This window comes from Muntiacus reevesi, chromosome 18, assembly GCF_963930625.1.
Source record: "Muntiacus reevesi chromosome 18, mMunRee1.1, whole genome shotgun sequence".
NCBI classification, from domain to species: Eukaryota; Metazoa; Chordata; class Mammalia; order Artiodactyla; family Cervidae; genus Muntiacus; species Muntiacus reevesi.
Window position 1 is genome coordinate 47,976,654 of NC_089266.1, and position 26,989 is coordinate 48,003,642.

At 43.7% G+C, this 26,989-nt stretch overlaps 2 protein-coding genes across 5 annotated transcripts in view; one reads left to right on the forward strand and one right to left on the reverse strand.

The window, feature by feature from the left end:
* The window catches only part of ACACA (acetyl-CoA carboxylase alpha), a 271,850-nt gene that overhangs the window by 6,168 nt on the left and 238,693 nt on the right, over positions 1-26,989 (forward strand). For 2 of the 4 annotated variants that reach the window (XM_065911051.1, XM_065911053.1), the window contains exon 2: positions 23,221-23,313. The exons of the other annotated variants lie outside the window; for them this stretch is intronic. The gene's annotated coding sequence lies outside the window, so the exon portion shown is untranslated. The remainder of the gene's footprint in view (positions 1-23,220; positions 23,314-26,989) is intronic. 4 annotated transcript variants of the gene reach the window in all.
* C18H17orf78 (chromosome 18 C17orf78 homolog) lies at positions 14,396-25,664 on the reverse strand. The gene is made up of 7 exons (XM_065911060.1): positions 25,607-25,664; positions 23,862-23,948; positions 22,860-23,105; positions 19,113-19,238; positions 17,124-17,248; positions 16,188-16,310; positions 14,396-14,473 (listed from the first exon to the last, which is right to left on the reverse strand). The coding sequence occupies exons 1-7, from the start codon at positions 25,662-25,664 to the stop codon at positions 14,396-14,398; spliced, it is 843 nt and encodes a 280-aa protein (XP_065767132.1).

Here is a 26,989-nt window from a genome sequence, read left to right on the forward strand (position 1 = left end):
TGGAATATTTTCGTTATTTGAATCAAAGAACTATCTACTGGAAACCTGTAGGTTTCTTAAACACTGAGCAACTAAACAGAATTTTCTTTTGCTGCCTGCTTCTTTTTCTTTTAAAACAATTTAGTAATGAGTTTGACTTTTTTAAGCCTTTCCCTTCTCCAGGGGAGCTGCCCAACCTAGGGATCGAACCCAGGTCTCCCGAATTGCAGGCAGATTCTTTACCAGCTGAGCCACAAGGGAAGCCCAAGAATACCGGAGTGGGTAACCTATCCCTTCTCCAGCAGATCTTCCCAACCCAGGAATCGAACCAGGGTCTCCTGCATTACAGGCAGATTCTTTACCAATTGAGCTATCAGGGAAGCCCCTTTTTAACAGTTATTATTCATTTGCTTTGGCTGCACTGAGTCTTTATTGTTGCACATAGGCTCTCTCTACTTGTGGAGAGCAGGGGCTACTCTCTAGTTGCGGTGTGCTGGCTTCTCATTGTGGTGGCTTCTCTGGTTGCAGAGCATGAGCTCACAGGCTTCAATAGTTGTGTCACCTAGGCTGAGTAGTTGCGGCTCTCAGGCTCTAGAGTAAAGGCTCCATAGTTGTTGTGCATGGGCTTAGTTGCCCCGAGGCATATGGAATCTTCCTGGACCAGGGGTCGAACCCGTGTCCCCTGCTTTGGCAGGTGGATTCTTAACCTCTGGACCACCAAGGAAGTCTCGCTGCCTTCTTCTTTAGCATCTTCCTCACTATACAAAAGTAAAGAAGGTGTACGTTATTTTGCAGGTCATAGGGCAAATGTATAGTTGCAATCAAGGATAGACAATCCAGGCTTACCTCAAAAGTAGGACACACTCAGGAGCTCTGTCTCATTTAATTGATGTAAATAGTGAACAGACTATACAAGCATTAACATTACAAGCAATTAACTATAAAAATGTTTTAGAGAGTACTGCTGTAATCAAATAAAACTCACAAGGTTAATCTGATGCATATTTAATGATATATATCATTGTTATTGTGCTGCATGATAAGTAAACCTTAAATGTTAAGCTGTTTACATAAATGGTCTAACCAGTTGTTTTTATGCAGCCAAACACGTCTTTTAGTGTTTGCTCACTTTATTAATTTTCTGGCGTCTATAATCATGCCAAGGACAGCAGTTTCCCCTGAAGCACTTTACTGTCAAATCATGCGCTCATACACACACATACTCTTCAAAATGACACAGCAGTATTGTCTCTCAACCTGACACTAAAAATAGCTACTTTGCAAGGTTCTTTGTGGGCTTCTCAGGTGGCACTAGTGGTAAAGAACCTGCCTGCCAATGCAGGAGATGTTAACCCAAGAGATGTTAGTTCAATCCCCGGGTCAGGAAGATCCCCTGGAGTAGGAAATGGCAACCCATTCCAGGATTCTTGCCTGGAAAATTCCATGAACAGAGGAGCCTGATGGGCTACAGTCTGTGGGGTCATAAGGAGTCAGACACGACTTAGCACGCACACGGTGCAAGGTTCTTTGTATATGCTTTTTCATTTCAGTCCTTAAAAATCCCTTAAGGGAGGTGTTGTTACTCCCATTTTCAGTGGTGCAGAAACTGATGCTCAGAGAATGGAAGCAGGCAGCGTAGTAGTGGTTCAGACTTCTGTTACCAGCCTCTAGACTTTATACAACCTCAGAAGGTAATGCATTCCAGCAGAGATATGTCTATTTTTTTTTAGGAAAGAATGGCTCTTTAGAAATATGGAATATGTACATATGTCCAAAGAGAGAAGAAGTCAGCCTTCAAGAGGGAGGGATTCGTTAATAATGGAAGAACTGGAACCTGTTGAAGCTGATTTTCTTCTGTCCATTCAAGGAAGAGAGTCTTAGCCAACAAATTTTGAGCATTCACCCACATATATATGTGTGTGTGTGTGTGTATGTATGTATGTGTGTGTGTGTATATATATATATATATATACATACATATATATACATATATATATACTTATATATATATATATGGCTCTCCCAGGTGGCGCTAGTGATAAAGAACCCAGCTACCAATGCAGGAGACTTAAGAGACACAGATTTGATCCCTGGGTGGGAAAGATCCCCTGGAGGAGGGCATGGCAACCCACTCCAGTATTCTTGCCTGGAGAATCACATGGACAGAGGAGCCTGGTGGACTGCAGTCCTTGGAGTTGCAGAAGAGTGACTGAGTGACTAAACACACACACACACACAATAAAACAGGCTCTGCCCTCGAAAAGAAGCTCGGTGTCCAGTGGAGAGATGGGCAGCAGATAGTTACAACACAAAGTAATATGTGCTATAACAGTGATATGCTAGTACCCTGAGGGGTCCAAGAAGAGATCGGCCAATCCTAGGGAGAATTAAGGGGTAGGTCTCTGGGAAGTGATGAGTTAAGTCTTAGAGAAGAATGGGAAGGAAATTCCAAACAGATCAAATTATCCAAAGAAGCATGAGATAACACAATCAGTTTGGTCTGTGTGAATGGAGTACAGAGAGCAAGAAAGGAGAGCTATTGACCGTGAAGCCGCAAGGTAGACAGGGGTCAGACCAGAGCAGGCTTCGGATCTTGCTCCAGAGGCTGTGGTGAGCCAATAGGGTATTTTGAGTTGGGGAGTAGTAACAACTAGTCTGGTTTTAGAGCTAGCTCTCTGGCAGTGATATGGACTAAAAGGTGGCAAAAGGAAAGACCAGGAATTTCAGAAGTCCAAGTAAGAGATGATGAGGGCTTGAACTAACATGGTTGGAATGGGGATGAGGAAAAGTAAATGGATTTAAGGTGTTTAAGAAGTAATTGAGAGGAATTGCATGGTGGTTCCATGACTAGGTCTTTGTGCTCTCAGCTGCCATGGGCCCAAGTCTGATCCCTGGTTGGGAAACTAAAATCCTACAGGTCGAGTGTTGTGTCTAAAACAGTAATAATTAATAATAATAGTGTGGGGTGGGGAGGAGTAAATAAGTTGGTAGGATTAAAGATGACTCTCAAATGTCCAGCTTGGGTCACTGGGTAGATGATGGCACTGCTCATCAAGAGAGGGACCACAGGGCAAACAAACACAAAGGGGGAAGGGCAGGTTTGTTCTGTAGACTTTGAGTTTGAGGCGTTTGCAGGTTGTACAGGTGATGCAGTAGGCAGATTCAAAAGCTAAAGGAGAGGACTTCCCTGGTGGTCCAGAGGTTAAGTATCTGTCTCCCAGTACGGGGAACATGGGTTCAATCCCTGGTCCGGAAAGAGTCCTCAAGCCTCAGAGCAACTAAGCCTATGTGCCACAACTACTGTGCCAGTGCTCCAGAGCCCACAAGCTGCAACTGCTGAAGCCCTTGTGCCGAGAGCCTGCGCTCCGCAGCGGGAGAAGCCGCTGCAATGAGAAGCCTGAGACTGCAGCTAGCATGTAGTCCCCGCCCGCTGCAATTTGAGAAAGCCCACGCACAGGAACGAAGACCCAGTGCAACCAAAAATAAATGAAAAATAAGAAGCTAAAGGAGAGATCTGGGTCAGAGACACCGATCAGGAAATCAGCACAAATTTGGGGATTTTGAAGTCATGGGAGAGGATGAGATGGTCTGAGCTCATTGAATAGAAAAAGAGAAAAGAAAGGTGAAGAGTAGAAACTTGAATGACAATGACAGGAAAGACACAGAGGAAGAGCCCATAGTCTAGAAAGGGAGAAGTAGATTGAAGAGAGAGGAGTGATAGTAAAGATGGGGAGTGGGAGGCAGTCAGAAGAGCATTAAGACCCTCTAGGCTCTAGGGACTTCCCTGGTGGTCCAGTGGTTAAGAATCCACCTTGCAATGAAGGGGACATGGATTTGATCCCTAGTCAGGGAACTTAGACCCCACATTCCTCGGGGCAACTGGGGCCAAGCCGCAACTATAGAGTCCATGCACTTCCATGAAAGATCCCACATGATACAACTAAGACCCAACCCAGTCAAATTAATTAGTTAATTATTAATTTTAAAAAGACCATATAGGCTCTAAATAGAGAGTTCCCTGGCAGTCCAGTGGTTAGGACACAGTGCTTTCACTGCCATGGCCCAGAGTTCAATCCCTGGTCAGGAAACAGATCCTGCAAGCCACGTGACATGGCCTAAATAAATAAATCTATAAAAAAAAATTTATAAGCTTTAGGGACTTACCTGGTAGTCCAGTGGCTAAGACTCCGTGCTCCCAATGCAGGGGCCCACATTTGATCCCTGATCAGGGAACTAGATCCCACGTGACACAGGTAAAAATCCTGAATGCTGCAACTAAGACCAGACACAGCTAATAAATAAAGAAACAAATATTTTAAAATAAGCTATAAAATAGGTGTAAGGGAAGTCCAACAAAGTTCTGATTTTTCTATGGTGACCTCTTTGATTATCCTCACTGTCTTTATTTCATTGCCCTTGATCTGCTAGTGCCCTAAGTACATGTTTATACGCCTACTCAGTAATCTAACAATATAGCACTGAGAATACATCAAAGTGAGTTAGTCAATGATGACAAGTACCACAGAGAAGTCAAAGATAAATGTTAAAACCTGCCCACTGGAACAAAAAGAAAAAGTGCCAATTATTCCAGCATGTGAATAGACTCCCATACTACTGGAAGAGGAAAGTCCAGAAGTAAACCAAAATACATACAGGAATTAGTATATGCTAAAGATGGACTACTCAATAAATGGCGTAGACAATTGGACAACCATTGGGGGTAAAAATAAATGTCAGTTTCTCTATTTCACACCAGGATAAACTCCAAATGGATTAAATATTTAAATAAAAATTTTAAACTGTAAAAGAAAATATGAGACCCTGTGGGGAAGGAAAATCTTTCTAACTATGACCCAGAATGCAGAAGGCATAAAAGGAGAGGTTAATAATTTAACCACACAACACTCAAAATTTCTGCAGAGCGACATAACACTTTAAAGCAATGTCAAAACATATATAGAAGATGGAAAAGAATGTTTGCAACTCATATCATAAAGAATAATCCCCCTAATATAAGGAAACAGATAAGAGATCAGCCACCCAAGAGAAATATCAATGAAGATATAGATAGACGGGGCTTATGTATTGTGATTAAGAGCATAGAGATTAAGGTCAATGACTTATATTGGAATCCCAGCTGTCTCCACTCACTCACTCGCTCTGTGACCTTGGGCAAGTCTCAGATCATCAGTTTTCTGTAAAATGCAGGTAATAATTGTAGCTACTTCAGAGGTTTAAGTGAGACGAAGGCCAGGCTAGTGACTCATGGTGATAGAAGGAAGGACACAGGGAGGTTGGGGTTCTAAATTTCTGGTATCTGGGATCCTTGAAATAAAGAGATTCAGGGACGAGAAACCATTTCATTCCCATATGCCTCTTCTTCCATTAAGGGCAGTTATTAATATTTTACTAAGCCCCTCTAAGTGTTAGACACAGCTCTAGGCCTAAGGATAGAAGGTAAATGCAAGCAAGACAGACCTGGTCTTGGTCCTCAGTGTAGCTTACTTCTGTAAGAGAGGTGTCAATCAAATGCCACAGAAATACATCATTACAAACAGATGCATACCATGAAGGAAATGGGGAACTGGTGATTCAGTGGCTAAGACTCTGTGCTCTCAATGCAGGGGGCACGTTCAGTCCCAGGTCAGGAAGCTAGATCCCACACGCTGCAATGAAAAGATCCTGCATGCCGCAGCTATGGCCTGCACAGTCCCCCAGAAAGCAGGAGGGGGGCAGATATTAGGAGAACCGGGTGGAGTTTGGGAGATCAAGGAGGGCTCTATTTTTTTTTTTTTTGGCTGCATTGTGAAACTTTTGAAGCTTAGTATTTTGAATCTTAGTATCCCGACCAGAGATTGAACTGCAGTGAAAGCGTGGAGTCCTAACCACTGGACCACCAGGGAAGTCCCAAGGGGGACTCTATTAACGAGATTCCATCTATCCATGAAATTAAAAGATGCTTGCTCCTTGGCAGAAAAGCTGTGACAAACCTAGATAGTGTATTTAAAAAGCAGAGACGTCACCTTGCTAACAAAGGTCCATCTAGTCAAAGCTATGGTTTTTCCAGTAGTCATGTATGGATGTGAGAGTTGAACCATAAAGAAGCCTGAGCGCTGAAGAATTGATGCTTTTGAACTGTGGCGTTGGAGAAGACTCTTGAGAGTCCCTTGGACTGCAAGGAGTTCAAACCAGTCAATCCTGAAGGAAATCAACCCTGAATATTTATTGGAAGGACCGATGCTGAAGCTGAAGATCCAGTACTTTGGCCACCTGATGTGAAGAGCCGACTCACTGGAAAAGACTCTGATGCTGGGAAAGATTGAGAGTAGAAGGAGAAGGGGGCAACAGAGGATGAGATTGTTGGATGGCATCATCAGTTTGAGCAAACCCTTGGAGACAGTGGAGGACAGGGAAACCTGGCGTGTTGCAGTCCATGGGGTTGCAGAGAGTCAGCCACGACTTAGCCACTGAACAATCAAGCCAGTGTCTGAAATTTGAGTAGGTGTTCAATAGGCAAATAGTAAAGAAGGGGAAGGTGAGATGAGGGAGTGGCAACAGTGTTCTAGGCAGAGGGGACAGTGGGGACCCTAAGGGAAGGAAGAAGGCAACTAGTCCACTGTGGCTGAAGCTGGAGTAAAGGAATGAGTGAGGGGAGATGAGATTGGACAAGGGGGCAGACTGGACAATGGGTGGCCTTGACAGTCTCTTAAAATGTAATCTTTCTTACTGTGGCTTGGTTGATTAACATGGGCAGTCAACAGTGTTAAGGATTTGGAGTTTTATCCTGAGAGCAGCGGAAAGTCCCTGGATGTTTTTAGCGGAAGACCAACAAGATCTAATTTGCACTGCAGATTGTTTACTCTGGCTGCAGGATGGCGACCTGTGTTAAAGTTGAAGAGACAGGTGAGAGTGGCCGTGGTGGTTCAGACCCATGAGGTGCTCCCTAGTCCACCTGTTCCCTAATGTCACTTTAGCAGAAGACCAGCTTTTATTCTTACATAGTAGATGTGCATTGTGTGTTACCTATTATTATTATCTTCAGTGAGAGATGTGCTCAGTCATTCAGTCATACCCAACTCTTTGTGTAGCCTGCCAGCCTCCTCTGCCCATGGAATTTTCCAGGGAAGCATACCAGAGTGGGGTGCTATTTTCTACTGCAAGGAATCTTCTCAACCCCGGGGTGGAACCTACGTCTCTTGCAATGGCAGGCGGATTCTTTACCACTAGAACCAACTGGGAAGCTCTCTGTTAGAGGTAAAAGGCTTAAAATTAATCCACTAGGAAGAACAAGCACATTGGAGTGATTTCATGGAAAGTGTAGGTATAAGAAGCAGGTGATTTTCTTTTAGATCGGAAGAAGAGAGCTAAAAGGGTAAACAGTGGTGATTCCACAACAGAGGGGAGAGAAGGCCAGAGAGAATTCTCTAATGTGATGTTGCTTTGGCACATGGGCTGTCTTTTCTGTCAAAGCTCATCTTCCCCATGCTTAGACAAATAAAAACATTAGACAAAGGTGCTTTATGGCTCACTTTGGGAGCTCAGTGCTTTTTAGTGTGAAATAGGCCCAGGTGTTTAGATATTGCTACAGGTTGCATTTCTTTTCAATACTATGGAGTCATTATAAATGCCTCGGAAAGCAATATCTGAATAAATCACTCTGGAATTGAACCTGTGTGTTACTTAGCTGGTTTAATTTCAGAATAAGACAATGGCAGATACTAGTAGTTTTTTGAGAGCTGCCCTTTTCTCTGCGTGCTGTGAAGAACTGAATAGAGTTGAGGCAGGGTGACGACCCAGCTGCCTTATTTTGTCACAGATGTGCTGGCAAAGCAGAGTCCTTCAAGGTGGGAATTCTTGAGGTCCTTCCAAGGAATATGTTCAGTTTTGTGGAATTTCAAAACATAAGCATCAATAGCTTTTTTAAAAAAAAATTTTTAATTAAAAAAATTTGTTTTATATTGGAGTATAGCTGGTTAACACTGTTGTGATGGTTTCAGGTGGACGGCAAAGGGACTCAGCCAGACATGTTCATGTATCCACTCTCCCCCAAACTCCCCTCCCATCCGGGCTGCCACAGAACACTGAGCAGAGTTCCCTGTGCTACACAGGAGGTTCTTGTTGGTTATCCATTTTAGATATAGCAATGTGCACACGTCCATCCCAAACTCCCTAACTTTCCCTTCCTCCCGTCCTTCCCCCTAGTAACTGTAAGTCTGTTATCTAGGTCTGTGAGCTTGTTTCTGTTTTGTAAATAAGTTCATTTGTTTCATTTCTTTAGATTCCACATATAAAGGATGTAATATGACCTGATATTTCCCTTTCTCTGTCTGACTTCATTCACTCAGTATGACAATGTCTAGGTCATCCATGTTGCTGCAAACCAATAGCTTTTTATTTTTTTTAAACCAATAGCTTTTTAAATGCAGAAGTAGAAATCAAAACAGAATCTTGGAGCCAAATGGGGTTCCCAGAGCTCCAGAGCCTGACACGTATTTATTTATTAATATGTGTAACTGCGTGGAGGATTGTTTTATATTAGAAATGGACTTTTGATTATGCCATGTTTCACAGACAGAGGATTAGTATCCCAAAATACAGCCAGAAATACAGGACTTCTATGACTCAATTAAAAAAAACCAACAACACAACAGAAGAAAAAGGAGATGATATAAGCAAGCAAGAGAAAACCTGAGGGCAAGTAAATATATAGAAAGATGCTCAACCTCACTGTTAAGCAGACAGATGCACATAGGAGCAATAATAAAGAGACTACAGTCATCCATTGGCAAAAATTTTCAAGTCTGAGATTTCCAAATTAGGGAGGAAGTGGAACTAACATACATACATGACTACTGGAAAAACCATAGCTTTGACTATATGGGTCTTTGTCTGCAAAGTGATGTCTCTGCTTTTTAACATGCTGTCTAGGTTTGCCATAGCTTTTCTTACAAGGAGCAAGTGACTTTTAAAATTTCATGACTGTGGTTACCATCCGCAGTGATTTTGGAGCCCAGGAAATAAAATCTGTCACTGTTTCTGCTTTTTCCCCTCTGTTTGCATTGAAGTGATGGGACTGGATACTATGATCTTAGTTTTTTGAATGTTCAGTTTTAAGCCAGATTTTTCACTCCCCTCTTTCACCCTCATCAAGAGGCTCTTTAGATCCTCTTCACTTTCTGCCATTAGAGTGGTATCATTTGCATATCTGATGTTGTATAATCATTTATACACACTGCTTTTTTCAGAGGAGATATTAGCAACTTGAACCACTGGATGGCACAAATTCATGAGTCTGGTGAAAGTGTGTGTGTGTTGTGTTAGTCACTCAGTCATGTCGAGCTCACCAGCCTCCTCTGTCCATGGAATTCTCCAGGCAAGAATACTGGAGTGGGTAGTACAGACCAAGGTACAGCATGTAAGGGAGGGTCAGCCTGTGAAAAGTCTTCTGGAGACTGAAACTCATGCACTATAGACATGGAATCAAATTCCCTAGCAGTGCAGATTAAGAGAAACTTTTTATATTGGATGACACAGAAAAAGGGAAAGGAAAAAGAAAAGTGCTGGAAGAAGGAGCAGGGAAAGAAAGATATAAAGAGACAAAGGAGCATGAGATAAAAGACTGTGAGTCTAGGAACTTTCCTGGTGTTCTGGTGACTAAGACTCCATGCTCCCAGTACAGGGTACCCAGGTTCAATCCCTGGTCAGGGAACTAGATCCCACATGCTGAAACTAAGAGTTCACATGCCACAACTAAAGATCCCATGTGCTGCAACTAAGACCCGGCACAGCCAAATAAATGAATAAAAATAAATATTTTAAAGAATATATATATATATATGTTTTGTTTTAAAGATTGTAAGTCTAGAGAGATGAATTCAAGTGTTAAACCAACAATTGGCAGGTTGGGCCCTCGTTGGTTTGCATCCACCTGGTGACCAATAGCAACTTTGATGTAAAAGTAAAGGTTACCTCACTTTCTTCTATTAATAAAAAGTCAGTTATGCCACCCTCAGCTATCCATTTAGTGGTGTGGCTTTGTCAACAATTTCTTTGAATGTGTACTATGATCATGGTGCTTTGTTGGATACGAGGTAATACAGAGACATACAAGTTAACACGGGGTTTCCCGGGTGGCTCGGTGGTAAAGAATCCTCCTGGCAATGCAGAAGATGAGGGTTCGATCCCTGGGTCGAGAAGATCCCCTGGAGAAGGAAATGGCTACCCACTCCAGTATTCTTTCCTGGGAAATCCCATGGGCAGAGAAGCCTGGCTGGATACAGTGCTTAGGGTTGCAGAAGAGTCGGACTTAGTGACTAAACAACAATAGCAACAAGTTAATACAAACACAACAGGCTTCAAATAGAAGAACTGGGAAGTGTGCATCAAAGGATAAAGAGCAGCCCAAGGCAGCACGACGGCCATGGTGTGACCTTGGAAAGGAATCCTCTCTGAGAATTCAGGGGAAGGGCGGAGGCAGGAGAGGAGTGTCCGGGAGGAGGAACCATAAGACCATCAACCTGAACAGGTCAAAACAAAGAAGGGTTTCTGGCCGTTAGTCATGAGTCCATACAGCAGGGACTACTCTGGCGGCTGAGTGGTTAAGACTCAGCGCTTCCGCTGCAGGGGGCATGGTTCCATACCTGGTTGGGGAACCAAGATCTGACATGCCATGTGGTGTGGCCAAGAAAAAAGGTGCATATATTAATAGCAACTCTTCCTTGAAAAATGGCTAGTTTTGTAGATTTTTTTTTAAACAGATTTATTATTTGGAGGGTACCACGCTGCACAACATGCAGGATCTTAGTTCCCCAGCCAGGGGTTGAACCCATGCCCCTTACAGTAGAAGCACTGAGTCTTAACCACTGAACCACCAAGGAAGTCCTGGAAAATGGCTAGTTTGGGGCATGACGTAAGAAAAGTGCTTTAGAACAGAATCTACTGGACTGTGCTTAAGAAGTTTCCAAAATAAGAGAAAGGTCTTGGGATGGGGGGAAATGTACAGGGCTAGAACCCCCTTATGTCGCTCTCTGATTAGTAACCCCTCGGACTAGCCTTGGGGTGCAGAGAAAGAGGAGTGCTAGTGGCCTGCTCAGGCCTGTCAGAGGTAGAAAGATTTCCTAGGTCACTGATTTTTGAAATCATAGGTATATATTTATAAATGAAGAAATGGAAAAACCAAGGTATACAATTGTATATTTTAAGTGCTTATATTGAATAAAGTCATGCACACGTGCAGAAATACAACTATTTACTTGACGTCCGTTAGCAGTGGCAGCAAAAGTTAAATTGGAGATGTCTGTGAATGTGTTTTCTCTGCCAGAAGCAACTGCCATCATTAGGCTTATCAGAAAGTGCTGAGGGATTTCCGCGGTGGTCTAGTGGCTGATTCTGCATTCCCAGTGCAAGGGGCCCAGGTTTGATCCCCAGTCAGGGAACTAGATCTCACATGCCACAACTAAAGAGGCCACATGCTTCAACCAAGACCCAGCATAGCCAAAAAAGTAAAAACAAACAAACAAAAAAACATTGGGATGATTCAGATTCTTCAGATTCTTAAAAAAGGTGGAATGACTTTAAGGGCTGTCTAGCCTATGACTTGAAAAAAACACAACACTTGTACTAACTGGAAATATGGTAGTAATAGTCACTTCCAGAGGAGTAATTGGCTCTCCATAGAAATGGCATTTTATCAAGTTGAGTTTATAGCCATGCCTATCGTGGTGACAGGAAGATTTGTGTCCCCCTGTGAAGCGATCTGCAGAATACAGGTCACATCCCAAGGTCCGCCTGAGTATTCTCCCTTCCCTTCCTCTCTCTCCCCTATCTTTTGGTTTTCAAAGATCCCCAGTGGTAAGAGAATAGGAGACTGAAAATTGGTAACTGATTAGGCAGTCAGAAAATCCTCAGAGGAAAAAAAAAAGAAAATCCTCAGAGGGACCTTTCTTTGTCTGGGGAAACAAGTCCCCGGAGCAGTGTAAACAATTTTGATTCCATCAGTGAATCTCTATAAAGAAAAGTCACTATACATGTTGCCTACATTATATTCCGACAGAAGAGCTAATGAGCATAGGCTTTGCTGCAAGTTTTATCGCCTGTTTCTGGGTGAAAACACTTTCTGTGGTGGATAAGCCTGGAAAGGTGGAGATGACTGTAGGCATCAGCCCTCGACCAAAAGCTTGAAGTATAGAGTGCTTTTGATCATCCTCCCCAGTGGTCTTGGGAAGGAGCAAGCTTCTTCCCCCACCCTACTTCCTGGTTAGACTGAGCCACAGATGGCAGGATAAACTGGAGGTGGTGATGTGCGCCAGTGGAGGGCAATACTCATCTATTCCAATGCCAGCCCCTGTGCCCTATCCTCTCTCCCAGCATATTTTCAGAGAATGCTCTATGGAACTTTAGGCATCTGCAGGATCTCTGGGCTTCCCCCGATGGCCCCAGTGGTAAATAATCTGCCTGCACTGCTGGAGATACAGGGAAGTGCAGGTTCAAACCCTGAATTGGAAAGATCCCCTGGAGGAGGAAATGTATTTCTTCCAGTATTCTTTTTTAATTTTTCATGCCAATATTCCTGCCTGGAGAATCCCCATGGACAGAGGAGCCTGGCGGGCTACAATCCAGAAGGTCACAAAGAATCAGACGTGGCTGAGCAGACAAGCACAGGATCTCTAGGGCTTCCTTGAAAATTATCGTCTTCCCAGCTTGGTTCCATCTCTTTAAGGCTCAGCTTGAGTATCAGATCAGGGTTTAAGGCTAGATACTATACCTTTTTGGACAGTACTTGAAGTGAAAAAAGAAGGATATGATTTGTATGTGTTTTTATTTTTTATTTTTACCAAAGAACTAAGAAAAAGTTACCTAGGTGCAGGTACATTTCACCAAAATGAAATGGAATGGTTTCAGACTCCTGAAAAGAAGCAGGACAAAAAAATAAATAGTAGGGGACTTCCCTGGTTGTCCAGTGGTTAAGACTCCATGCTTCCACTGCTGGGTGCATGGGTTCAATCTCTAGTTGGGGAACTAAGATCCCACACCCTGCACAGTGCAGCCGAAAAGTAAAACTCAAAAAAAAAAATTATTTTAAAAATAGTAAAAGAAAAAGAAAAAAAAAAAGGAAAAGAAGCAGGACAACACCCTTCTTATCCCTTCTGCCAGTTCTCTTTTCACCTAAACTCTGTTTTAAAATGTGTTGCGTTTTATTGTCAAAACTCATACGCACTGTAACCCACAGTTGTGAGTTTCATGAATAATTAAATTACAAAGTATAAGTGAAAATCTAGTTTCATAGTAAATTCTATAAACTGAGCCTTTTTATTTTGGCTACATTGAGGCACACATGCTCTTTGGCATGGTACACAGCTTGTCTCAGGTTGTGGCTCGTGGGCTCCAGAGATAAGGCTCAGTAGTTGTGGTGTGGCTGGCTCCCTGGTTTTGGGACTCAGGCTTAGTTGCCCCGAGGCATGTAGAATCTTACTTAGTTCCTCAGCCAAGGATCGAACCTGCGTCCCCTGCATTGGAAAGTGGATTCTTAACCACTGGAACACCAGGGACGTTCCATATAAACTGAGCCTTTCTTGAACTATCTCTTAGCTGAAGTAAGGGAAAGGAAGATACAACAGGTAAGAAGTACAATAAATGTTGCGTTAATTACTTATTTTTTAAAAAATCAGCCTTTTCACTTTCTCACTAAACTCTTAGTGAGGTCAGGCTTGACTCCGAGCCCTGCCTCTGTGAGAAAGAACATCATAATTGCATTGCTCTGGATTGCTTGTGAATGTCTGCAGCCCACCCTGATGGTAGAGTATAATTCCACATCAGGAATTCTGCATTATCCAGAGACCTTGTCTGAGTCCTATTTGTATGCCCTTGGGGATGAATCACGAGGAGGCCCTTTGGAATTCTCAGGGTCAGGTTCCCTTCCCCAGCATGTGGAGAGCTGGGGCAGAGGTTTAAAGCCCAGTGAATGCCGGAGGGAAAACAGGAGCCCCACCCTCAGCTGGCTGAGAGCCAGGGCAAGTGAGGTCAGCTGAGGTCACTCTGCCACACCGGGGGCTGCCCTGCTCAGTTCCTCCGAGACTGTGTTCAAACCTTTTGTCAGAGAGAGCAATGTGTCCATTCATATAGCGCTTAGAGGGAAGACCTTTTGTTTTCATTTGATGAGATGAAAAAATACCCATTTTTCGTTTGAGTTCCAAGTGAATTTCAAAGGCTTGTGGCTGAGTCAGTAGCAAAGACATTAGAGTAACTCTGACTGTAAGTCCGGGCTTTCTGCTCACTGACCTGGCATTGCTGTCTGATCGTAATGTTCCTGCTGAAGATAGGAGGGTAAAATTGGCAAGAATCTGCCCATATTGATTTAATAGTAGGGAGAAGACAGCGTACTATCCTTCTTCCAACATGTGAGGCCGAGCAGAACTTTTCAGAAGTATGTCTGGTGAATCACAGTGATCTCTACAGCTTTCTTGGGACTTGATGAACTGGGAGCATCTTGTCCAACCTGTGGATTGAAATCAAATATGAAAAATAAAGGACACAAATAGGTATTTCTTTATGGACCAACAAAGAGATGGCTTAGTACAGAACCCCATAAAATTCCAAGGACACATCATTTTGCCTCTTTGTTACCCATTAATCTTAGGAAAAGTTATTGTGCTTACACTGAGAAAGTATCACCAAGGTGCACTTATGTATGAGAAGCTAGTTTTTGGAACCTGTAACCTCCAAGCAAACAGCCCAGCCACCCTTTGCTTGACCTATTTGCCTTGCAGCTATTTTGGATCCCAGATGCACAGGAATTCTACTTCATTCCTGGAATCCAGCCCGAACAATCTCACTGTGTTTGAGAAAGGGCAGAGACCTGCATCAACATGACTTAGTAACTAAACCACCACTAAACCATCACTACAGAGATCTGGGGCAATGTGGACCCAGATATTTATTTTTTTGTAATTAAAAAATATTTATTTTTAATATAATATTTAATTTATTTTTAAATTTATTTTTGGCTGCACTGGGTCTTCATTGCTATGCACGGCTTTTTCTAGTTGTGGCGAGTGAGGGCTCTTTCTAGTTGCAATGCACAGGCTTCTCTTGTTGCAGAAGAGAAGCGGCCCTAGAGCACAGGCTCAGTAGCTGTGCACAGGCTTAGTTGCCCCGTGGCAAGTGGAAACCTTCTGGACCAAGGATTGAACCTGTGCCCCCTGCATTGGCAGGTGGATTCTTTACCACTAGACCACCAGGGAAGCCCATGGACCAAATATTTTTTACTAATCCCATTACGCTCTTATTATACCTGATCCATTCCCCATCTGATTTTGTATGTGTTTTCTAAATTCTTAACTGTTTAGAACATAGACTGTAAACCTCTTGAACAGAGGGAACTTGGCACATAGAAGCTTTTTAGTAAAATTTCTTTTAAAGTTATTTTATTATTCTTATTGTTATTTTATTTATTTTTTGGCTGTGCTGCGTGGCATTTTGGGTCTTAGTTCCTTGGCCAGAGATTGAACTCACGCCCCTCCCTGAATTGGAAGCTTGGAATCCCAACCACTGGACCACCAGGGAGGTCCCTGGATTATTGATATTTTCGGTTAACATGGAATTAAAAGAGTGGTAGCATGTGTCCCACCCTGGACTAGATAATCTTTGAGACTCATTTTCAGTACTGTAACTCTACAAAACCAGCCACCCTCTTTAATGTAAAAAGTATTGGAGACCTCGTCTCTTTGCTTCATTATGTTTTTGTAGATGTAGAGAGGGTACCCATCAATTTCTTATATTCAGAAGCTGCATCCAGCCTTTGGAGACATAAATTGTGGGCTCTGTAGCTGTTAACAATTTCAGGGATGATTTTTTTAAATAAAAAGCACAACTATAAAAAGTGCAAAATTGGATACAAGGCCTGTGTGCAGGTCCCATGGGTCCTGAATTTAAGCTTCATTAATTTCATAGTAAATCTACCTCTACTTTAAAAGTCTATCATAAGATTCCTGGTCCAACTCTAGCCATTCTGATTCTTTATATCTGATCCCCAGAAGTAGATATTTTCAGTAAGTACCCTATTGCATTATAGCAATATTGTACCTGCCCATTTCCTGACACATAAAAGAATTACCCACATTTGCTTCACAACTAAAGCAGCTCCCTGTCTCCCAGAATTTATACATGAACCCCATTTTCTCCAGGCAAATGGCAATAGCCATACAGAAAGCACTTTCCTTTTTGGGCTGAGAGTCAGGCTGGGATTCGGCTGTCCGAGGTTGCTGGTCTTCCTTCCTTGGCCTTCTCCACAACCGCCGGCACTGGCATAGCTTTCTGACTCGTCGACATCGGCTCTGAAAGGGGAAAATGACTGGTATTAACTTCAGGTGGCTGGTATGCATTTGATTATCTTCCAAACCTCACATCAGACTATTTAAAGAAAACCATCTCTCTCTCTCTTTTTTTTTTTTTTTGCCATGTCACACAGCTTTTGAAATCTTAGTTCCCTGACCAAGGATGGAATCCAGCCCCTGGCAGTGAAAGTGCAGAGTCCTAACCATTAGACCACCAGAGAATAACCGAGAATCATCCCTTCTAAAGAAAAGCACATATTCATTCTTATTGGCTGTATCCTCCCTAGAGAATGTCCAAGTACAACAGAGGAAAGGAACTTGCATTTAGTAAGCGCCTCTTATATGCCAGGGGGCTTCCCAAGTAGCTCAGGTAAAGAATCCGCCTGCCAAGCAGGAGACTCAGGTTCAGTCCCTGGGTCGGGAAGATCCCCTGGAGAAGGACATAACAACCCACTCCAGTATTCTTGCCTGGAGAATTCCATGGACAGAGGTGCCTGGTGGGCTACAGTCCACAGGGGTGCAAAAGAGTCAGACACGACTTAGAGGCTAAACAGCAACCTATGTGCCAGAAACCTTTCTCATAGAATCTCACTGAAACTTCTTAACCACCATAAGAGGCAAATATCATTAGTCCCGTTTTAAAGATGAGGCAACTGAGGTTGGAGAAGGCAAACAACGTTCTCCAGGTCATTCAGCTAGTGAGTGTTGAGTGGCAGGTGTGTCCACACTCCAAAGTCTGTGCTTTTCTCATTATGCCCGCCTGCCTCCGGGACAGAAGGAGGTCTTTATAGATCAAGTCATCAGCAAACTTACAGGGCATGGGACCTCAAAAATGACAAACACGGTGATGGCGATTCCACTGACAAACAAGGTGACTGCAATCAGAACTTTGACCACGATGCTCCATTTCCTCCTCCTCTCTAGGTTCTCATCTGTGTCTAAAAGGGGAGAGCAGTGGGCAGGGAGAAGTGAGAACTGAAGAGAGGAAAGAGACTGACCCTTTGACTTGCAGGACTCCTGGTTCACAAGACCAAGAGGGGCCCAGCCTGCTTCAGAGGCAGAAACTGAATTTCCAGTTCAGACTCAGAGTCAGGAGTGGGGGTACACAGCATGGCCTCTGCCCTCACCTCCTTTTCAGTCTCTTCCCAGAGTCGCCTTTACTAGAATTTGGAATTTTTCCATGATCAAGTAGGATTGATTCTTTTTTTAAATTTTCAATTGGAGGATAATTGCTTCACAAATGGTGTGTTGGTTTCTGCTATACAACATGAATAAGCTACACACACACACACACACACACACACACACACATCCCCACACTCTTCTACTTCCCTCCCACTCCCCTCATCCCACCTCTCTAGGGTCATCAGAGCACCAAGCTGAACTCCCTGTGTTACAAGCAACTTCCACTAGGTATCAATTTTATAATGGTAATGTATATATGTCAATGCTACTCCCCCAATTCATCCCCCCATCCTTCCTCTGCTGGGTCCACAGGTCCATTCTCTGTGTCTCTATTCCTACCCTGCAAACAGGTTCATCAGTACCATTTTTCTAGATTCCATGATATTTGCATTAATACATGATATTTGTTTTTCTCTTTCTGACTTGCTTCACTCTGTGTAACAGGTCTAGGTTCATCCACCTCACTACGACTGACTCTTAATTCATTCCTTTTTATGGCTGAGTAACATTCCATTGTATATATGTACTACAACTTCTTTCCATTCATCTGTTGATGGACATATAGGTTGCTTCCATGTCCTAGCTATTGTAAATAGTGCGGCTATGAACATTGAGGTCCCTGTGTCTTTTTGAATTACGATTTATCACGGTGTGTGCCCAGGAGCGAGCTTGCTGGGAGGACTGATTCTTGCACTGCTTTCATGGGAAGCAAAGCTACACGAGGGAGTCTGTCTCTAGCCGCCCTCTCAGGACCTCTGCCCTTGTACCCCAGCACACATACCACATGGGATTAGCAAATCAACTTTTCTATGTTCTTTTCAATTTAGTGAGGCATAGTAGGATTAGGGGGCTTTCCTGATAGCTCAGTTGGTAAAGAGACCCAAGTTGCAATGCAGGAGACCCTGGTTCTATTCCTAGGTTGGGAAGATCCCCTGGAGAAGGGATAGGCTACCCACTCCAGTATTCTGGCTTAGAGAATTCCATGGACTGTATAGTCAATGGGGATCATAAAGATTTGGATGCGACTGAGCGACTTTCAGTGAATTGCCATCACTTTGGGGTCATAAGCCAAATTTGGGGACAAATGGCTCATAAGCATTTTTATTAATCTCGTATTATTAATCTCATATTTACATTTCTCCTGTTGGAACTGGGAAGTAACCCAACTGGAATCCTACAGAATTTGAGTCCTGGGCAATTTAGGGAGGGCTATTCGTTAAAACAGCACAGATAAAAACATGCTCCTTAGTTGTCATCACTGTAATGATTGATTAGAGTTTAAACATTGTCTCTCTGTTCACACATTGGATCTTACCCACCACACCAGAACCCTGTATGTTGTCCCCAAATCTGGCAACAAGGTGAACTCACTTGTGTGGAGGTGAAGGATTATTAAAAGTATCAAACTACAGACATTTCTGGGACCTTCTTAACAGAGAAGCTGATTTTTTTTTCCCATAAGAAATGGAGTGACATTCTCATGCAAACTGTATGTAGCTTTTCTACTTCCAGGAAAATTCTAGGAGACCCAGGCTAGTGCTGGGGCTGAGAAATTTTCTGTCTGTTCTTGTCTCACCTCTACACATTCTGTACCTTGATTCAGAGGACTAGAAAAACCATCAATCTTTGTAGTTTTCTCTCCTTTTTTCCCAGGAGTTATGGAGGTAGTAGTGGAGGCATAAGTTTCTGATGAAGCTCCCATCACTGGATAGACTTTACACTGAGAGGCCCCTGGTAAAAAAACTATAAAACAAGAAAGAAACAATGGACACCTGAGAAAACTTTATCCTGCCTTTGATTTCACCTGACAAAACCCTGAGTTTACCCAGCTTATATAAGGCTTCTAACTGTGGCTCTGCTGATCTGTATATAGGTTCAAGGCGTGGGCCTTGATAACACGAAAGAATGAGTGAGGATATAGTAATAAGAGATATGGATTAAATCCCCTGATGCTTTTAACTAATCAGAATGAAGGAGTGAACCATGTTTTCTTGGCTTATCACTCATACAGCCATAATAATAATAAGGATGGGAAGATATGGCACTGTTGAAAGTCCCTTCTTTAAAAAAGATCACTTCAAAGTCCAAGGAAGGACTGAAGTAGTATAGTTCGCCTTAATGACTGTGGCAGGTCTGTCTAGTGAGTGAAGTCTAAGTCAACGACTTTGAGAGAGAATTGGAGAAAGAGGAGGAACTGTAAGAAGGGGAGACCACTCAGCTTCACACACCCCTCAATTTCATTCTTTCAGCATATATTTAAAAATGACGATCTAGGGACTTCCCTGGTGGCCCAGTGGTTCAGAATTCATCTTACAATATAGGGGGATGTGGGTTTGATCCCTGGATGGGAAACTAAGATCCCACATGCTGCACAGCCACTAAGCCCATTCGGGTGTGACGAGAGTCCGTGTGCCGTGATGCGATGGAGATCTTGAGTGCCGCAACTAAGACCTGGTGCAACTAAATCAATAACCATTAAAGAAGTGAATATCTCATTGTGCCAGGGTCTGCTTCCATACTGTGGACATAGCAGCTGAACACACTCTAGCCTGGGAGCTAGCAAAGGGGAAGGAGAGCTGAGGGAGGACATGGAGAAGCAGACAGTAAGTACAGTGAGTTCTGTATTGTTGGTTAGAAGGGGATGAGTGCTATGGAAAGAAAGAAAGTAGAGCGCAGCATGGTGGGGTGCAGGTGGGCAGTGGTTGGGCAACCTACTGGAGTTTCATTGAGAAGATGAGGACTGAACAAAGATGTGAAGTAGGTGAGGGGAGTAGCCAAACAGATGCTGGGGAACTTCGGCAGAGGAAACAGTCACAGGCCCAGGCCAGAGTGTGTCCCACCTGTTACAGTTTTAGAGGAAAAGCACATAAGCCAGTGAGACTGGAGTGAGTGACAGTTCGTAGGGGATGAAGGAGTTTCTGAAGCAAACAGATCCACATCACTGGGCCTTGCAGGCCAGTTTGAGGACTTCAGTTTTCGTTCTGCTTGGAATGGTGATCCATTGCAAGTCTTTTTGCAGAGAAGTGACCAGATGGATGGCTTTGTTTTTAAAGAATCAGTGGGCTGCTGAGTTGGAAATGGACAGTAGAGGGGCGTCTGATAGAAGCAGAGCAACCTGCTAAGAGGTTCTTGCAGAATCCAAGTGAGAGATGACAGGGACTCAGCCGTGGAAAAGATGGAATGCGGATGGATGCTGGCTGTGGTCTGCAGCCACCTTCACATGCCTCCAGAATTGATCTAACCCAATTCAGATAGTGGTTCCTATTCTATTTTTAATGGTCTGCTGTTATTGCCTATTTCATTAAGGTCTGTACGTCCTACTTGACTTTTCTGAACTGCTCTCCCAGGTCTTGAGTCTATGTGAAAATGACAGTTCTTTACTTCAGAGACCAGTGGGCACAGTACCAGGTACTGTACACGAATTGCAGGGGAATTAGTCCTATTATTATTTAATCAGGAAGACTGTTGGCAAAGATAACCAGAGACAAAGAGTCAACAGGCTCAAAAGGGACAACGAGAGAATTACGTAGAATTTTTTTTCCATCATAGCGCCAGTCAGTTCTGTGGAGTGATAACTGATGTGTTTCTGGGTCGGATGAGATGAAGGTAAATAAATCTCACTTTGGACAAGTAACAGAAGTTCTCTCTGAGTTTTCGTTTCCTTCTCTGCAGTATGGTTATAGCAAAATAATTCTTGGTCTGTTTCACAGGAGTGCTGCGAAGATAGGTAACAAAAACGAGAAAGCAGGCGTGAAAAACACCTGGCAAACTGAGTGATGTTATGATTGAAAGAGGAGGAAAGGGGAATCCCTGGCTGTCCAGTGATTAGGGTTGTGCACTTTTATTCCTGAGGGCCGGGGGTTCGATCCCAGCTCAGGAAACAGCAATCCCACAAGCAGTGTAGTGTGGCCGGAACATAAATAAACAGACAACCAACATTTAAAAAAAGAAAGAGGAGGCAAAACCTAGAGATCCTCCCTGAATAGAAGAACTGTGCCCACTAGCCACAGGGATCATGGTATTTCAGTGTGGCTTTTCTTCTACCTCCTGGGGGCACTGTTTCAAAACCTACTTAATAGGCTTCATCGGTCAGTGTATTTCCAGTTCTTCCCAGCTTGTAAATTAATGTCCAGGGCTTCCCTATCCTTAGCGGCCCAGTGGTTAAGAATCCACCTTCCAACGAAGGGGACAAGGATTTAATCCTTGGTCCGGGAAGATTCCACAGGCCGGGGGGCATAACTAACCCCGTGCACCGCAACTATTGAGCTTACACTCTAGAGCCTGTGCTCCGCAACAGAAGGTGCTCTAAGGAGAAGCCCGCACACAGCCACTGGAGAGCAGCCCCCCGCACTGCGGCTAGGGAAAGACGGCAAGCGGCAACAAAAACCCAGCGCGGCCAGAAACAGAGAGTTCTAAGTTAATGTCTAAATTAATGTTCATCCCCGTTGGCATCTCCTCTCTTTTAGGCCTCCTCTGCTAGGTATTCAGGTGGAACACGTTTGTAAACACAAACACTCCATTCCCAGTGCTGATGCAATTGCAACATTAGCTTTTCTTTGGTTAAGGGTATTTGAGCAAGAATTCCCTCACTTTTAGAAGCTCTACAAAAATCCAGATTGATGAAATGGATAACTTAGGAGATGATGCTTTCCTTTATTACAAAATAATTTGTTTTAAATAGGAAGCATTAGGTACATTATATTTAAATGGAAATCTTAGAGATTATTCTGCAATAATACTAACAGCTTGAAAAGGCTATTTAAGAGGCCTTACATATTGCTGGGGGCTTACATACCTAGAAATTAGACCATCTAGTCAAATCTCTCATTTGTAGCTATGGAAACTGAGCATTGGAGAAATTAAGCAACTTGTCAGTGGTGATAATATCAGAATAAACACTTGTTTGATGTCACTTCTCTCGTATCCCACAGTGTTACATGGGGTGGACAGACGGCAGGAGTCAGTTAATACTAATCAAATGCCAAAGAGCTTAATCCATGCCCCAAAATTACATTTAAAAGATTTACATAGACTTGCCTAAAGAAGAGGCTAATCCATGTCCTTGAGGCTTTAGCTCCGCTTAGGGGGCTTCCCTCGTGGCTGAGATGGTAAAGAATCCTCAATGAAGGAGACCCAGGTTCAATCCCTGGGTGGGGAAGGTCCCTTGGAGAAGAAAATGGCAACCCAGTCCAGTGTTCTTGCCTGGAGAATTCCATGGACAGAGGAACCTGGCGGCTACAGCCCATGGGTCACAAAGAGTCGGACACAACTGAGTGAGTAACACTTTCACTTTCAAGCTCCACCTGCCTCCAAGGATGTCAATTCAAAGTGAGTGCCTACCTCCATCCCAGCTTCTAACCTCACCTTTGCCCGTCACAAGGAATCCAGCCTGAACCTTGGATGCGGGGGTTAGGTGACAGCTTGGGGGAGCCCTGCTGTTTCTGCAGGGAACGGTCATGACTCTCAGGTTCTTCAGAATGTGCTTGACCTTTTGCCTTTTTCCTGAATGTACAAGGTTAACTTTCACTTTGCTCCCAGAGCCAAGACACTGCAAGGTAGCCACAGTCTGGTTTTGGATGAATGTGGGCCTTTTGGCTTCTGCCTGAGCTTCTGAAAAGAGAAAAACAAGAGAGGAAAATGAAGCCAGTTCTTAATCTGAATGGTGGCCCTCCAACTCACTTCCATTCACGACCCACTACTGTACTTTCTTCTCTTTTTCCATCAGATCTTCCTCAGCATGTGTCTATGGTACTAAGTATGTAAGCGCTGCCTTTCCCCCTTCCCGCCATGGGTCCCATGAAGACCAGTGGTGACTGTAGTAAGTTCAGAGAGATGCTCCTAAGTTGTTTTCTCTAACACAGAGGGGCCTCAGATCTGCTTCCTCTTTCTTCACCCCATCTCTTTGACTTATGTTGCTATGTCGTAGTTCGTAAGAGTTTATCTTTTTTAACAGAAGCTGATTATTTATTTATGTGGCGAAGCACATGTGATCTTAGTTCCCCAACCAGAGATTGAACCCGCGCCCCCTGCCTTGGAAACACAGAGTCTTAACCGCTGGACCACCGGGGAAGTCTCCATAACAGTTCATTTAAAAATGGGTTTTCAGGGACCTCCCCGATGGTCCAGTGATCAGGACTCCACACTTCCACTACAGGGGCACAGTTTCCATCCCTGGTCTGACATCCCTGCATGCAGCATGAGCCAGAAAAGAAAAAAACAAAGGTTTCCAGAAAGCCTCTCGGGATCGGTAGCTTTAGAATAGAGTGTTTGAGAGCTGGGCTCAGAATGGAGGAGACAAGCATCTTTTGAAGGTCAAAAAGGTCCTGGGGTGGCAAAGTGATTCTTCAGGAAGGGCCCATTGCCTACCTCGAATTAGCTCAGCTCTGATGCTTCTCACATCCTTTGGGAAGAGATCGGGCAGTGGTCCCACTTGGCAGCTGTTATCCCTGAGTTCTGGGGGAGGGGGGAAAAAGGTAAGGATTGACTGGGTCCTTTCTCTTTGGAATTCAGGGCACTGGAGAGGGAGATAAAAAGAGAATGCAATTTCTTCTCATAAAACTTGAAGCTGGGGAGATCAGACATTTCCCCAAAAGAACTTTAAGATTTTTTCTTTGCTGCATCTTGCAGCATGCAGTTTTCCCAACCAAACTGTGTCCCTCTGCATTGGAAGTTCAGAGTCTTAACCGCTGAACTGCCAGGGAATTCCCAGAACTTTAAGATTTATGCAAGTGGAAGGTAGCGAAGTATAAATAAAAGTAAATGCCAGTTTATTATCCTTGGGGGGAAAAAAGATAAGAGTTAACTAAGTTAATGAAAGACGAACCAACCCATTCCTTCAAACACTGCTTATTATCACTTCCCCTTCCTGTCCCATCTACCTTCTTGTATTAAAACTGTTGAAAGTTTATTTATTAAGTGTAACACTGGACAAGGTATCTCTCTAGCTTCACGTAGAACCATAGGTCACAGTTATGCTTTTTGGCACATAAATCACAGGGTTCTTCATTTGTTAAATTTGTTGCTGCCGCACCTCATGCTGTTTGGCCTTAGCTCTGATGAGCTAATTTTAGAGATGAACCACTTATGACACTGTGAAAAATCATGTTTTAAATAAACAGTTATCAAAGAGCAGCTGCTGCTGCTGCTCTTTAGTCGCTTCAGCCGTGTCTGAGTCTTTGCAACCCCATGAACTGTAGCCCACCAGGCTTCTCTGTCCATGGGATTTCCCAGGCAAGAATACAGGAGTGGGTTGGCATTTCCTTCTCCAGGGGATCTTCCTGACCCAGGGATCGAACCCGAGTCTTCTGCATTGGCAGGCAGATTATTAATAATCTGAGCCACCAGGGAAGCCCATCAAAGAGCAGTGAGTGGTACCCTCACATTACCTTTACTCTCAGCTTTTCCCACCCAAGATCATCCCCATCTATGAGGACATAATGCTTTAGAAAAGGAAGACATCTGGACATCCCTGGTGGTCCAGTGGATGAGAATCCACTTGCCAAAGCAGGGGACACAGGACTGATTCCTGATCCAGGAAGATTTCACACACCGAGGGGCAACTAATTCCCACATCTACTGAGCCCACACTCTTGAGCCTGTGAGCCACAACTCCTGACTCATGTGCTACAACTACTGAAGCCCGCATGCTCTAGAGCCCGTGCTCTGCAACAAGAGAAGTCACTGCGATGAGAAGCCTGTGTCACCACAACTAGAGAAAACCCACACACAGCAATGAAGACCCAGTGCAGCCAGTAAATAAGTAAATAATTTTTAAAAGGAAGACATTTTATGAGGGTTTATGAATTTGGGAGTCTTAGTGAAACTGTGACAACAGCTTCCAGCAAAGAAAGCTCTCTAACATTGAAAGGAATTTTAACGTTAGTTACATGAACAAAATAGAAGAATGCATCACATTCTCTGAAGACTTCCTCCCATGAAACAGACAGCTGTCTTTCTGAGTTTAATATGTTCTATTTAGAGGCTATCTGGGGTGACTGGAAAGCCTCACATGCTGAGTTTTGCCTGTATCTTTATCTGACAGAATAGACCCCCAAATACTTTCTAGGCCTCTCTCAGGATTTCTCAGGACAGTCGGCCAGGAGAGTACTTACCTTTTTCGGTAGCATCATAGGATGTGATGATCAGGCTGAAAACCAAGATGGTATCCATGTTAGCTTGAGCATATTCTCCTTGTAGAGACCGTATGTGACTGGTCTGACACCACCACTCACAGCCTTGTCTCTAAATGCTTTCACTGCCCTAGAACTAAGTTTGACCCTGGGCGAGTCTGGTTCCACCCTAATTGATCTGCCACATTTTCTCAGGACCCAGGAATAGCGTTTATTGGAGAGACAACCAAGTTTCCTTGTTAATGATTGATTCAGGATATCTTCACCTGACTTCACTGCTGGTGGGGACATAAGGAACTGTAATTAACTAGAGGTTTCCCCTGGAGAAAGGGCATAAACAGAGGTGATATGCTTGACACGATATGCTTTACAAATACTCGCAGGGAGACACGTAGACATTCGCATGCATGCTCACTGACATGGGCACATAGATTTGCACACCAACATAAAGAGGTGCTGAGATTTCTATTAAGGAAAATGATTGCTAGAGTAGCGCAGACAGCTAGGACTGATTCAGTGAGTTACACTGGAGAGGGCACAGGACTGGGAATCCACAGAAGTGGGTTCCAGGTGAGCCCCTGCAGTTAAATGTATCAACCTGAGAAAGTTGCCTGACTTCTCTGAATTGCAGTTTTCTCCTCTGTAAACGGAGCGTTCCAACCCAGTCATCTCTAGAATTCATCCACTGTTACACACATAAACTGACCTGAGCACAGATGTACCTGTCTAATTGTGCACATTTTCACACTTCTGAAAAGTGAAGTGAGGGAATTCCCTGGTGGTCCAGTGGTTAAGAATCTGCCCTGCAATGCAGGGGACCTGGGTTCACTCCCTGGTGGGGGAACTCAGATCCCACATGCGATGGGGCAGCTAAGTCTGTACACCTCAATTACAGAGAAGCCTGCACACCTCAAGGCAGAACCCATGTGCCACAGCGAAAAGGTCCCATGTGGCGCAACCAAGACCCAATGCAGCCAAAAAGAAACAAACAAGTAAATATTTACCAGATAAAAAAGTGACGTGACTGTAGGTGGACCTCATTCATATGACTGTTGGGATGAAAAGTGAGAAGAGCTAAACTGCACTAGAAGAGTGATACTGTGTGCAGTTTGGGAAGGCTTTCCTAGACATAACTGTTGTAGATTTTTTGAAAATTGTATTTTTTGATAAAGAGTATATATCTTGCGTAGGGAGCTTCCCTGGTGGCTCAGATGGTGAAGAATCTGCCTACAATGCAGGAGACCCGGGTTCAGTCCCTCGGTTGGGAAGATCCCCTGGAAAAGGGAATGACAACCCACTCCATTATTCTTGCCCTGAGAATTCTGCGGACAGAGGAGCCTGGCGGGCTACAGTCCATGGTGTTGC

Coding starts and splice junctions, on each gene's coding strand:
- C18H17orf78 (XM_065911060.1), bottom strand. CDS start 25,664: ATGGATACCATCTTGGTTTTCAGCCTGATCATCACATCCTATGATGCT. Junction 23,949..25,606: donor CTATGATGCTACCGAAAAAG/GTAAGTACTCTC, acceptor CCCCTCCCCCAG/AACTCAGGGATAACAGCTGC. Junction 14,474..16,187: donor CTCAGCCCAAAAAGGAAAGT/GCTTTCTGTATG, acceptor TTCAATCCACAG/GTTGGACAAGATGCTCCCAG.